A 14,050-nucleotide genomic window follows, 5' to 3' on the forward strand; every position below is an offset into this window, starting at 1 on the left:
AAGTGAAGAGGGAGTCTGTCCGATCAATCTAAACAAATTCCAGCAATTTTTCAAATTGTCAAGATTTTTTAAAGACATTTTCAATGGATTGAAATTGACAACAAAGAACCTAGGCACCACAAAAAACATCAAAAACCACCCTTTGATGCACACGAAAGTCTGTACAGAGACAAAGTGGACCAAGCGTTGGTTACTGTCATGTCAACTTACCTATTCTTTTCAATGACTCCATAGACTTCTTTGCTTATGTCAAGAACATTTCTGGGCCAAGTTCCTGCAATCATATGAAACGGTACATTTAGCGCTGATCAACTATTAACTACACTACTTTTAAATGCCTCTCCCCTCATACTCTAAATGACCATGGTCTTTGAAATAACTAATTTGGTACTGGATATGATTCAAGCATTAAGTGTACGGAACCCAGATACCTCTTCTACAATGAGGACAGTAGTGGATAGATTGATTGTTTATAGGATTACACAAATAGAGCTGAAACCCTAATTTTTGACCATGAAAGTCCGCACCCCAAACAGAAGTAATACATTTTGCTGACAGCTCACCCATTTGTAAATGACCCACACAAGTATTTAGCAAACTGCATGGAATGGAGGAGTGTACCCATTCAACACGTTTTTGACAAAGCTTACAGTGAGCCAAGTTTACAAGTTTACAAAACGGGCATCATTTACTCTGCTCAAAAAATACCTGACAAATTGTGTGAGTAAAAATGCACCACACTAACCTCCTACAATAACCAATATCGTGAATAGAACAATTCAATAATCCGGATCGGAAACATTGAAGCACTATACCTTGCGATTAATATCGAAAACTGGCGCTGTTCACTATTAAATTCCGATTAAAATACTGTGATACATTAAATGAGGACGAATTATCGGCATTGAGCAGAAGACGCCGATGTTCACTGTTTGTGTTTACGTTTCCCTAGTGGGGTAGGGGTGAGTGGGTGAGTAGGAGAGACTGTTTTTGGCCACAAAAATGTGGCAACAAAACCGGCGGCCAGAGTCAGAACATAAAAAATACTTGTTCCCACTTAAAATCTTTTTAGCTGTCAGCGACAGCATGGCCATGGCTCAGTCGGTAGCGCGCCCGCCCGGAGCGCGGGAGGCGGGAGGTCGGCGGTTCGGGTCCCCGTCAGACTGTAATTTTTCTCAGGCCACCAAATTTCAAATGGACTTTAAACCCGTCATTTCACCACGCCCCTCTCGTGGAGTGTTACCGTCCTGGTTAAACTGCGTCGAAGGTGGCAAATAATTCGGCTCTGGCCGGGGTTCGACTCACGCGGCGAAAGCGGGGGCCGTGGGAATTCCCTGGTGCCTGGCACCTTGCTGTGGTGGCGGGTGTACTAATAAGTACAGTTTAAGCAACGTACACGTCAACCGTCTCACAAACCCCGGAAGTATGTTCTGACTAACTGTCGTTCGGCTGTTCCCGCGATCACAGAAGTCTTCCTGCGGTGGGATGAGGAAAGTACTACCCCATTTTTTGTTATTTTGTGTTTTTGTTTTTTTTGGGGTTGGGGGAGAGGGGCGTCAGCATTTGCGACGCCGAGCGAACTTATTTCTACAGTGGGTTCTGAGAAATTGCCTGTGGCCGTGGAACAACTTAATGGAGGACCAATAACTGACCAGCCTACCCACCTGCAGTGCAGACTTCCCTCTCTTGTAAGGGTGTGGGTTGATTGGGGAGTGATGAAGAAGAACAAGATATTTTAAGATGGGCTATGTTTTATTTAACACACTGAATGCAATAATTGTGAAATGATTCATTATGTTTATTTGGAACGTTTCCGTTCTTTATCACAGTTAAAAATTTGATTGGCAAATGAGCCTCTGAAATGTAGATACAAAGATTAATAATAATAATAATTATAATAATCATAATAATAATAATAATAATAATAATTAGGTAACTGTCATAGCAATGACATTCATTTTAACCAACAATAATGAACGAGATAAAAAGAGACATATAGAACCTAATTTCAATATACAGTACTTTGAAAAATAAACAAACAAAAAGGCAAAAGTACAATAAACAAAATTCAATGAACAAATTGGTGAAAGCGATGGGAAATGACAATAGAATGAGTCCTACAAAAATGCGATATGGTACATCTAAACGTAGTATCAGTGATTACCACTTAGAGTAATGAATAATTTAACAACATTCACAGTATTAATACTTAAATTTTAACTCAACTATTCCTTTTTTCGTTGATTCTATAGGGTGGGAAGTATAATGGAAACGGGACAAGGACCAAGGAGGTTAAAATTAGAATGAATACAAAATCAGGGCACATCTACTTGAAGTCATTATTTACAAAGTGCTGACTGTCTGCTCATGAGGAGTAGTCTACATGCAGGTACTTCCTGGAAACTCCTAGTTTATTCCCTAAACATTGTGCCTTTACTGAGGCATATTATCACTACTGTTGGGCTACTATCAAAGAAATTGTACAGAAATATTAACACAAGAATGGTACAGATGTATAAAAGATTTTTCACAACAAAAACATAATAATATTATATCTCTATAATCTTCTGTAAATTTATAATTGGAAGTACTTTTTCAATTTGTCTTGTTTAAAACAATGACTTTGTTTGGCTCAATTTCTTTATCTACATCCCTGCTCCTTGTTTGGCAGAGTATCGTCTACAAAACAGATATCAGTCGTCAGGAAGACAGCCAGCAGGGCAAAGAACTCAACAACAAAATAATCATGCAAGACCAGTAGTCAGAAATGACTAAATAAACAAAACAATAACCTTTGGAAACAAGAAAATTTCCCAACAAAAATAAAAACAAATTATACAACAGGCACAGTTGCATTTTAAACACAACTGCTATCTTTGTACATTCTCTTCTACTCATATTCACCTACATGTTGAACAAATTTACATGTATGAATTAGTTTTGGAGTTGAAACATTTGTACGTCTAAAGGGTGATAAACGTACTATTTGGTCTTTGTACATTTAAAATTATCTAACACGTGTGCCAAACGCACGAGGTCACAGCTTAACCGCCAGGCGCTGGTTGATGACTGCGTCATGATTTCAAACGTCCAAAGGCAACCAGGCGCCCCTCTAGTGCGAGGCGAGGGCGCTCACCACTTGCTAGTACTGAGTACTAACAAGCTTCAATTGTCACTCACACATTTAAATCACAAATGGTATCCACCAAATGAAGTCCCAGCTTGGCTAAGAATTCGGGATACACACTAAGACAGGGTACACTCACAATAACTAAAACTAGTATCATAACTTTCAAACTTTTTCACACGCATCCGCGCAGCTAACACAACACACAGCAACGCTTCTGATATGGTATTTTCTTTTTGAGCGTAATGCTCGTTTTCTGCGGATGCACTGCGGAAAACGTGCCCTTGAAAGAAAGAAAAATTTTTGGTTTTGTACGGCTTCCGATATTATATCTCCAATAGTGACAGTGTCTACAATTGTGATGCAGTATTGGAAGGCCAAATCAGTTCTCCCAGTCTAACAAACACTAGGTCTCAGTATCTTAAATAATGAAAATAAATTACACACTCCACTGTCTTCTGTTGTTCATTGATACACATTGCAGCTACGATTTGGTACATTGAGATACATATGTGAAGACTGGCACAGACACGCATGACCGCGTACAGATTTGCCTGAACACTTGTACGCGGGCACGCGTGCCGGGACCTTCAGGAGGTAAAAGGCAATACAACATACAGGAAGGTAAGGCAGCAAAGGAACACAGGAAACAGCCAGGTACACCATTTTATACATTGATTCAAACCAAAGACTAGTGTCGAATCATTGCACCTTCAGCTGACCGCAGACCCTTGAACTATCCTCACAATCCTCTAAAACAAATTAAGTATACAATAGAATTAAATAATTTTATAAATACTTTAAAGAAAAATAAAAAAGAACAAAGTAATAATCTTTTCCTAAAATCGATTGGGGCTTTCACAGTGGTTTTGACTACACCTAGCTGAGGGCGGGCTCTGCGTCCGTATGGACAGGTGAGCTCGAAGGGGACGGCCGCCCGTCCCTGTCCTCGTCCACGCCATCGTCCACAAGGCCGCGTCGCCTTTCCTGGGGCTCGTGCTCGTCCTGGCTGGCCTGCGACGGGGAGCCTCGACCACCGTCCACTTCCATGTCGTCGGCATCGTCCTCGCCGTCATCCGCGTCACCCTGCAGGGGTGACCCTCGCGGGGACGACGCGGGGTGCGGCGCCACGTTGCGAGGTGACATGGCGTCATCGCTATCCATGGCATCGTCGTGCTCTGCGTTGAAGCGCTCCGTGTCCATGACTGCGGTGGGCTCGACCCTCACGGTCTCCTCCTCGGCACGGATCTTGTAGTCGTCGGTCTGCATCACGCACACACCGTTGATAATGACCTCTTTGTCCTTGGACTCCTGCCAGTCGGGGTTGACCCACTGCGGCGCGGCGGGCTTCCGTCTGGAGCTGGAGGATCTGGGCGCCCCCGACCCCGAGGAGGGCGAGGGGGTGGTGAGGCCTGCCAGCCCTGCGAGCCCCGCGAGCAGCGCCTGCTGGTCGGGCTTGTGCGGCGTGCGTCTCGATAGGTCAGAGGCCGAGTCCTCGGACCCGTTGTTGGAGATGGCGTCGTCCTCGTCGTCATCGCTCTCGCGCTTGATGGACAGGTCCAGGCCGTTGAAGTCCTTGGGCTCGGGTCCGGCGAGGCCGGCGAAGCCCGCGGCGGCCGCGGCGGGGAGGAGGCCACGAGAGATGAGCGCCGCCAGGTTGGCGTTGCCGGCGAAGTAGGGTGGGTAAGGCAGCGGCAGCCCGGCGCCGAGGCCGGCTCCGAGGCCAGCACCGAGTCCGGCGCCGAGGCCAGCCCCCACGCCACCGAGCCGCTCCTTCTGCAGCTCCATCAGCCGCTGGTTCAGCAGCATCCGGAAGCGCACGGGGTCGAACGTCTGGCCACCGGGGGAGGCCTGCTCTCGGGGGCTGGGGGAGGCGGGGCTGTGCGGCACCTGCTGCTTCAGCCTCATGCGGTGGTTGTGGAACCAGTTGGTGATGGTGCGCGAGGACAGCGACAGCTCGTTGGCCAGGAACTCGATGGTGCCGACGTTGGGGTACGAGTCGAGGGCGAAGGCCAGGCGCAGGGCCTCCTTCTGCTCCTCGCTGAAGAGCACGCGCTGCTTCTTGGCCGGCGGCCCGGGCGAGGTCGAGTGGTAGAACTCGCTCGTGTCGTTGGAGGACGTGTCGGACGAGTTGTCGCCGGGGGTGGAGGACGCGGCCGAGTTGTTGACGCCGGAGCCGCGGCGCCGCTTGGACGCCTCGCGCCGCTCGTTGCGGAGGGCCTGCAGCCGGTCGATGTTGAGCGGGTCGGACAGCCACAGCTGCATGCGGATGAAGGGCTCCCGGCCCTTGATGCTCAGCATGTGCCACGGCTTGGGCTTGGACAGCAGCTCGGACACGGAGCCCTGCGACAGTCCCAGCACCACCTCGCCAAAGATCTGGAAAGAGTGACGGATTAGATCAGTTGGCTCAAACTTTGATTGTACGGTGTTAAGATGTGGCGAGATGAGGCTTACCTTCTGGCCAATGTTGTTGGCGAGTAGGGTCTCCTTAATCTTGGTGGTGATGGTTTGGGTGTCGAGGTCCGAGGTGAGCGCGGCCATCTCGTACACGGAGGGCGCGAGGTGGGGCAGGCCGCGGAGCTGTGAGGGCGAGGGCCCGCGGTGCTGGTCGGCGGCCGCGCGCTGCTGGTCGGCGTTGCGCTCCCGCTGCTCCCGCTCGCGCTCCCTCTGCTCCCGCTCGCGCTGCTCCCGCTCGCGGGCCTGGTCACGCTGCTCGCGCTGAGCCTCCCGCTGGGCCTGCGCCTCGCGCTGCTGCTCGCGCTGCTGCGGCGTGGTGGTGCGCGGCGGGCCCTGCGCCTGCTCGTGTCCGGGGAGGTGGTGGCCGCCGAGGCGCGGGTGCGAGGGCGGCGAGCCCAGCAGGGGCGGCGGCGGCGGCGCCAGCGCCTGTCCGGGGTGGAGGCCTGGGTGGCCAGGGTGGCCCGGGTGTCCCGGGTGCGCGCCGTGGTGGACGCCCGGGTGCGCGGCCATGTGCTGCAGCAGCGCCGCCTTGGAGTGCGCGTGCTGGTCGCTGAGCCGGCTGAGCATGTCCTCCGGCAGGTTGGCGAGCCGCGAGGCGGCGGGGTGCGACCGCGACGAGGGGATCGCTGCAAGCACAAGAGGAGGAGAACATGAGCACAAGTCCGGGGCAGGTCGAGCCGAGCTGAGCAGAGCCCGAGCCTCGACAAAAGGATCGGCAATCATAAATTCATGACGCGGACGCTGTGGGGCCCCGTGCTGCCCCGGGCGGTGCGCGACGCGGTGGCGACGGCAGGACATCAACGGCGCATTGTTTCCGTGATATATCGCGGTATGGCGCGTCGCGACGCCTTCAGCGGCCCCGGGCGTGGCGGGGCGAGGCGGGGCGGGGAAAATAACATGCCGAGCATCGCACAGCATCAGCAACAAAACCAACACCGGACAAAGGGCGACCGAGACCGACACCTTTCTGCAGCTGATACGGCCCCATTGACTGCGAGGCAAAAAGGAAGTCCAAAATCTCCCCGCCCGCCCCGCTACGTTCGCCGGGATGTCCGTCCTATTGTCGTCATTAATTGATCACCGGCCCCGGGACAGTAACGGCGGCGCCGAGCGCCGCTCAGCTACGCGTTGCACAATGCCAGGGACACTTACGTGGGTTGACGCCGTAGCCGCCGGTGCGCATCAGCTTCTCGGGCGCGATCTTGTACTGCGAGGCGACCAGCTTGTGGACGGCGTTGTCGTCCTCCAGGAACATCTTCATGCGGATGAAGGGCTCGCGGCCCTTCTGCGTTAGCATGTGCCAGGGCTTTGGCCGCGCCAGCAGGTCCGAGACGGAGCCCTGCGACAGCCCGAGCACGTTCTCGCCGAACAGGCGCTGGCTGATGGAGTACTGCGAGAGGGCCTCCTTGACCTGCGACAGGAACGAGGTGTGCGTTAGCGACCGAGACGGTGGCGGGCGGCCCGCGAAAGGCGGAGGGCAAGCGGCATCGTTACTTCAGATTACCCTTCGCTCACCACGATTCTCACCTTGCGCACGATCTCCTCCGTGTTGAGGTTGTTGTACTGGTCGAACTGCTGCTGGGTGATTGGGGGCAGCACGGCCTTGAGCGGCCTCGGGTTGGTGGTGGTGTGCGACGGCGCCGAGGCCTGCTGCGAGATGAGGCTGTTGGTGATGGACGCCATCCTCTGCAGCGGCGACACGGCCGCCGTGCCGGAGAGGTCGGCGCCGGCCTGGTCGGGCGGCAGGATGGAGTTGCTGAGGGGCGAGGCCGTGGGGGCGCCTGCAAGAGAGACGGAGAGGTCAGCGCGCTGCGGTGGTCGCGGGGCAGTGGTGGAGGCAGACAAGCCGCGGTACTTACCGGGTGCGTCCTTGGGCCTGACGAGGGAGAAGGCGCTAGTGCCGTGCCTCAGGGCCTCGGCCGTGGCCTCGGCCATCTCCTTCTTGAGCCTCTCGGCCCGCTCGGCGCGCTCGGCCCGCTCGGCGCTCGCGTTGTTGGCCTCGGCGGACGCGCTGCGGTCGCCGTCGGCGCCTCGCTCGCGCTCCCGCTCGCCGCCGTTCAGCTCCCGGTCTCGGCCGTCGCGGCTCTCCGACTTCCTCTCCTTGGGCAGAGAAAGATCCTGTGCTTCACCGTTCTGACGGGGCTCCCGTCGCTCCTGTTGCTCTTGCTGCTGCTGTTGTTGCTGCTGTTGTTGCTGCTGCTGTTGCTGCTGCTGCTGCTGCTGCTGCTGTTGCTGCAAGGGAGAGGAAGAAGGAAGGTCGTGGTCAGTGAGATGTTGGGCAGTTAGGCGGGTAGGGATGCCTCAGACAGCCGTCTCCATGCCGTTTAGATTCAGAAAACGTGCAATCACATTTTCACATCCGACTCTTTTATTTCCTTCCAACCTCCAGGAGGAGTAGAGGGAGGCGGCTGGTGAGGGGCAGGTGGGTGAGGAGAGGATAGGGGAGCGGGGTGGAGCGCACAGCAACAGGAGAGCAGGAGCAGGCCGGCAGGGAGCTCGACTTACCATGGCGTGCGCCTGGTGGGCGAGCGCCTGCTGCTGGAGTGCCAGCAGGCCGGGCAGGCCGACGGGCGGGGTGAGGCCCTCCATGGCGGGGGCCATGTTGAGCTTGGCCAGCTCGCGGTGGTACGTGTCGAGGGCGAGCCGGATGTCGTCCTGGGAGCGCGCCGCCAGCGGCAGCCCGCCGGCGCCCTCCATGAAGTGCGGGAAGAGCAGGCCGGGGAAGGGCGGCGGCTGCTGGTCGCCGGGGCCTCGGGCGCCGGGCGCGCCGCCCCGCATGCTCTCCTCCAGGCGCCGGCCCATGATCTTGGCCAGCTCCTCCTGGTAGATCCGGACCACCTTCTCCTGCGGGATGTCGTCGTTCTCATACTTGCGCACCTTCCGGCTCGGCGAGCCGTCCTTTGAGTTCATCGGGGACGCGCTCTGCATCAAAGCATTTATGGATAGGTCAAAATTTATTTTTTGACAGTGACTCGAAATTGACTTTTTCTTTCAGAGAGATAAAATTGTAAACTTTGTGCAGAACTTTTCTTTAAAACTGATTTCTTTCTCTTTTACTTTCGCTTGAAAAGGCCGGGGAAACACTCTAAACCGTCTGGTCGCTACTCACCTCGCCCCGGTTGTCGGCCGGCGACCGCGAGTCCTCGTTGGAGCGCAGGTCGTCGGGGTTGTGCACGCGCATCAGCTGCGAGGCCTCGCTCAGGATGTGCGCGATCCGCTCGTCCGTGATGTCGGGCGTCTCGCTGGCGATGAAGGGCGGCAGGCTGGCCTCCTTGCCTGCGCAGAGACAAGCACCACACACGTCACGTCAAAGCCTTTTTCTCATTTAGCATTTCCATTTCCTGCTTCGTAAAATGTCCCTCCCCCCTCCCTCACTCTATCTCTACTTTTTTCTTTTGTTACTTGACGTTTCATGCTCGCTATTATTGCTATTACAATAATTGTTTTCAAAGCGAGTCGAGGTATCACGCCATCGCCATCCATTCACTTCCCATCTCCTACAGCTGCGCTGATATCCTGGACCGGCTCCCCCCCCCTAAATCACACAGTTTCGGCCCGCCTCGGGATACACATAGCACGCCAACTCCCCCCGCTCCAGCACACTCACACACACACACACATACATACACTCACACAGCGGAGATAACGTCCACAAGTCTGGAGTTGAAAGTCGAGTCTAAGCCGAGGCAGCCCCGGTGATGCCCAATATGAATGCTTGTTGGCTGCGAGTTTGTTGTATTGCTCAGTGAGCAGGGGCGGGGCGGGGTGTGGCGGGGCGTGGCGGAGTGGATTACCGGTCCTGGGACTCCGTATCGTGGTGCTCCGACTGGGCTCGGGCCGGGGCCGGGCTTGGCTGCCGCGCGGGGGAGGCGGCGAAGGGTGGACTGACCGGACAGGATGAGGCGGGGCGGGGCGGGGCAGGGCGGGGCGGGGCGGGGCAGGGCAGGGCGGGGCGGGGCGGCCCATGACATGGTCGCGTGGCGGGCGCGGGCCGCCAAGCTCCCAGTTTGATCGTAATGCGCGAGCACCCGTCCCCCCCGCGCCCCGCCCATCGCCGTTCGGCGCAAGTTCAACGTTCATTAATTCCTGATAAGCCCCAACGCGCTCAGTCAGTACGTCCCTCTCCTCCCCGAACACACATACACACACACACACACACACACGAACGCAGACACCCTCCACGGTCACACAGCGGCGCCTTCCAAACTATTCGACCTACATTAGAAGCTCCAACTGGCGAACAATGGCGATAACCCGACTGCTCCCAGTGGAGCGGCACATCCCGCCCGCCCCTCGCCCGCAGCCCACACCCCCGCGCGCGAGGAAAAAGGAGGGGCGAGCGGAGCGGACGCCAATAAGAAAGAAAGGGCCGGACCGCCAATCGCGTTCGACCTTTCACACTGGGCCGCCCCTGCCGCCCCCGCCCGCCCTCCGCCGCACCCTCCGCGACCCCGCGGGCGCAAATCTCCGCGCCAGTCGCCGCCCCCGATGGGGCTTGCGAGGGTCGCGGGGTCGGCGCCGCCCCCGGGGGCCCCGCGGCGCCCAAACAGGTAGCCGGCCAAACTAACACTGGCTGCGCCGGAGGGGCGTTCGGGTCCATTCACGCCGCCCCTCTCCCGCTCAACAGGATAATTATCAGCGATTAGGAATCCTAATCAATGGACGTGCAGGCGCACGGGGCCCGGGCGGCGCCCCACCCCCCGAGGGGCCTCGTGCCCGCCACGCCGCGCCACGCCGCGCGCCACAAACCTGCTGCTGGCGGCACGGGGACAATACGACGACCCCTTCACTACACAACTTCGCTATTCATTTAAGGCGGTGATAATAAGACAAACAAAAAAATCTCTTTAAAAAAAAGTAAGGGAAGGCTGCAGAAAGGGACTCCGCACCGCCGCTGCTACTGCTGCTGTTGCTCAGTTTGCAAATGATCAGCCGGCCGATGGCACGAGATATCAAAGGGCGCGGGGGGACGGCGCGGCGCCCACGGCGACCGACAAATATTTATTAATTTAACTCCGATGCCAAAAGGGTGGAGCGGCAGCGGCAGCAGCTGATAATAAAAAAAAAATGGCGGGAGAGGGAGGAATAAAGAAATCAGAAAGAATTCGGAACAGAAAACGGCGCGCGCGGACTCGGCAAGTTTCTCGCCGGCAAGGACAATCTCAGCTGCTCCCAATCAGACGGACTGTTTTTTTCCCTCTCTTTTACTCCCTCTATCTTTCGCGCAGGGGCCGACTTTTCTGTTATCAGGAAAAACAAAATGAAATGAGGGAAACTGTTGTTGCTCGGGGTAACGGGGGCAACAGCAGCAGCAAAACGAAGGAGAGCATCACTGTGTGCCTAAAGTGAAGAAACGCGACGCGCGGGGAGCTGAGTTGAGATCGAGTAACAATCAATCGAGATTCAATCCAAGTTGCAAACTCGAACACGTCGACCGCTCTCGCTCGCTCGCTCGCTGGCGCGGCGGGGGGTGTCGACACTAACAACCAGGCGGGGCGGGGCGCGGCGCGTTAAGTTTGCCGCGACGGCATGTGGGGCGTGGCGCGCGCGCCGTCTGTCCTGAGTAATTAAACGTAATTAACAGACGAAAAGCATTAAAATCCGGGCGGCTCGGCGCGGGGGCCCCCACCGGTGAGAGAGCGAGGGGGGCAAAGGCGCGGGCGACATTTTGTGTCACGAGGATCCTTGGCGAGCGGGAGCAGGAGGAGTAGGAGATGGAGGTGGAGCAGGAGGAGAATGGTGGTGGCGGTGCAGCGCAGCGCACGGCGCGGCCATTTAGGCCCCACGGCGCGAGCTGCTTTCCAACTCTGCGGGGTAATGTGGCATAGAGCCGAGCCCGAGCGTGAGCCAGAGAATATGGATAATTGTTGCAGCAAGTGCAAGTTGGTAGTTCGTCTCAGCTCGTTCCGACTCGACAGCATAGAGAGAGATCTAGATCCCCCGCTGCTGCCACGCCCCGCCACGCCGCGCCGCGCACCAGCCTACTTTTCAGTTGTTTTCTGCTTCCCCGCAGCAGACGACGACGACGACACATGCGCGCCTCGCCATTCAATAGCCATTGTTCGTCCTCGAGTCAGCGCGATTTGTAGCGCCTCGGGAGCTTAAACTGGCCGCGTCGCGTCGCGCTGTGCGGCCCTTGACACGGATACAACGCGCCGCCCGCCCCCGGCCCGGCGGCCCCGGTTACCCCGAGGCGGGCCGAGTCCGCCCGGAGGTAGGCAACCCAGCCGGCCTGAGCGCGCCGGCGCTCGACGGGACGGCCCGCCCGCCGGGCGCCATGAGGTGGAGCGGGAGGGAGTGAGGAAGGGACACGGTTAGGGTTAGCTTGGCCACGCGGCGCGTTAGCCAGCGTCGTGGCCAGCGTTAGCTAGGCACCCCGTTAATATACACTCTCTCTCCGCATCGCTTTAATTTTACCGTCATTATTGTTATTATTGCTGTTATTAAACCAAGCTGCAGCGGGTTAATTCGTGTTAGGTATGGAGGATGACGACGACCGGACATGATTTTGAACAGGGAAAAGAGATAAATTAGGAGGAGGGCAGGAGAAATAATAAAAAATAAAAAGCGAGCGAGCGAAGGGGTTAATAGAACTGCGCGCATGCTCTGCTGCTGCGGCGATACATCCCGGGGGCCAGCGAGGACCAGAGCGCGGACGGGGACCACCCGCGGGGGCGGCCGGGGCGATAGAGACACATTGGAACAGGTGAGGCGCCGCAGCGCGCGGCCAGGGAGGGAGGGAGGGGGAGGGAAGGTGCCGCCATGAAGAGAGGCCAATTATGTTGCTTTATGATTTCATAATTAGAAACAATACTCGGCACTTGAAACCGTTTTACGATGGCTTTATTGCGGGACGATTCTTCTCTATACCCGACCCGCGCGCGCGCCGGTACGCTATTGCGATAGGGAAAAGGGGGGGGGGGTTCTCCTGTAGGAGAGAAACTTTTTCTCCCTCTCTGACTCTTTTGATTCCCCACTGATCCTGCTGCTGCTGCTGCTATGCCTTTCGGAAGGGTGAAATGATTGTTGAGATGGACTTATGCCTTTAGAGATTCCCTATGCGGGCTCGCTCTCTCTCTCTCTCTACATGAGAGCCTTTGGCAAACATTAAGTCTCCAAACAGACAGGAACAAACAAAAAAAGTATCGCGATTTGGCATTCTTTTGGGAAGGTGGTGATGGCCGCGGGGGAGTGGCTTGGACAAGGAAAGAGGCTTTGTGGAGGGGAAGGGGTGAGGCCTGGGCCCGGCCTGGGGCCGCGAGGGAGAAGGGGTTAAAAGGCCAACGAAAGGGCCCCGGAGATTGAGACGTAATTAGCAAAGGAAAAAAAGGTCGGACTTCACAAAAAATAAAAATAAAAATTGGATCTGCTTTACAACATATAGAAAGTTTCCTCCGACGACAAAGGAGGAGCGGGGGATATACACAAGAACGAGAGGGGGACGAAATAAAGGAAATACGCGAAACTCTGGAGAGAGAGAGAACACGGGCACGGGGCTCATACGCGAGCGCGGGAAATAGTATCGGGCGGGGAAGAGGAGTGGGGCCGACTCGCAAAAGCAGCATCGATGGTCAAAACTGGAGCCGCCGGTAGAAAACAAGGGCACTCCGCACATAAAGGCGCTATCCGTCATAAAACATGCCGCTCACACACACACACTCTCACAAAAACCACTTCCCTTGCACGAGACGTGATACCTGATGTCTGCTACTTCTACGCTATCTACTTTAAAACAACCACTCTGAAAGTCTGATCCCCACAAAATCGACGACATTCCCGACATTGTGACATGTCTTCGAAAGTAAGTGACGAAAAGGGAGATGAAATGACGGGTTAGTAAAAAAAAAAAAAGTTTTAGCATTTCTCAATTCAAAAGCATGGGGGAGAGAATTTAGATTTTTTTTTAAAACTGTCACCAGATATAGTGTTAGTTTAGCGGAATGCTGTCATTTTGTGGGTCGACAGGCTGGCGGTGGTTCTGGATGTTGGGCTTGCGATGTACTTACACTTACCCTTCTTGGGGATGAGCGATTTGAGCAGCATGACGGAGTGCTCGTCGCAGGCCCAGGCGTGCATCTTGCGGTACGAGTCGCGGCCCTTCTCCGTCAGCTTGTCCCAGGGCTTGGGCTTGGACAGCAGCTCGCTGACGGTGCCTTGCGACAGCCCCAGCACGTACTTGGCGAACAGCCGCTGCCCGATGTTGTGGATGGACAGGAGCTCGCGCACGCGCCGCGAGATGTTGAGCGTGTCGAGGTTCTGGTTGGCGTACTTGTCCATGTTGTAGCGCAGCATCTCCTGCAGGCGCGCCTCCATCGGGTCGCCCTTGGGGATGAGCGACTCGCCCAGCCGGCCCATCATCACGCCGTTGGGCGTGAGGCTGCGGTCCTCGGAGAAGCGGAACGGCGACCGCTGCTCGTCGAAGCGGAAGGGGCTCTTGAGGGCGTCCGACTCGCGCAGCAGGTTGCT

The 14,050-nt window shown here is 55.8% G+C and overlaps 1 protein-coding gene across 1 annotated transcript in view; it reads right to left on the reverse strand.

The window, feature by feature from the left end:
* Positions 1 to 1,733: 1,733 nt before the first annotated feature.
* Positions 1,734 to 14,050, reverse strand: part of LOC113214942 (homeobox protein cut) — a gene marked incomplete in the record, with an annotated part of 23,151 nt that continues 10,834 nt past the window's right edge. The window contains 8 exon segments of the mRNA XM_052267225.1: positions 1,734 to 5,503; positions 5,582 to 6,210; positions 6,737 to 6,995; positions 7,112 to 7,365; positions 7,444 to 7,816; positions 8,090 to 8,506; positions 8,694 to 8,860; positions 13,597 to 13,961. Coding sequence (XP_052123185.1) covers positions 4,007 to 5,503; positions 5,582 to 6,210; positions 6,737 to 6,995; positions 7,112 to 7,365; positions 7,444 to 7,816; positions 8,090 to 8,506; positions 8,694 to 8,860; positions 13,597 to 13,961 — 3,961 coding nt within the window.

This window comes from Frankliniella occidentalis, unplaced genomic scaffold, assembly GCF_000697945.3.
Source record: "Frankliniella occidentalis isolate FOCC.00 unplaced genomic scaffold, Focc_3.1 Scaffold48, whole genome shotgun sequence".
Classification (NCBI taxonomy): Eukaryota; Metazoa; Arthropoda; class Insecta; order Thysanoptera; family Thripidae; genus Frankliniella; species Frankliniella occidentalis.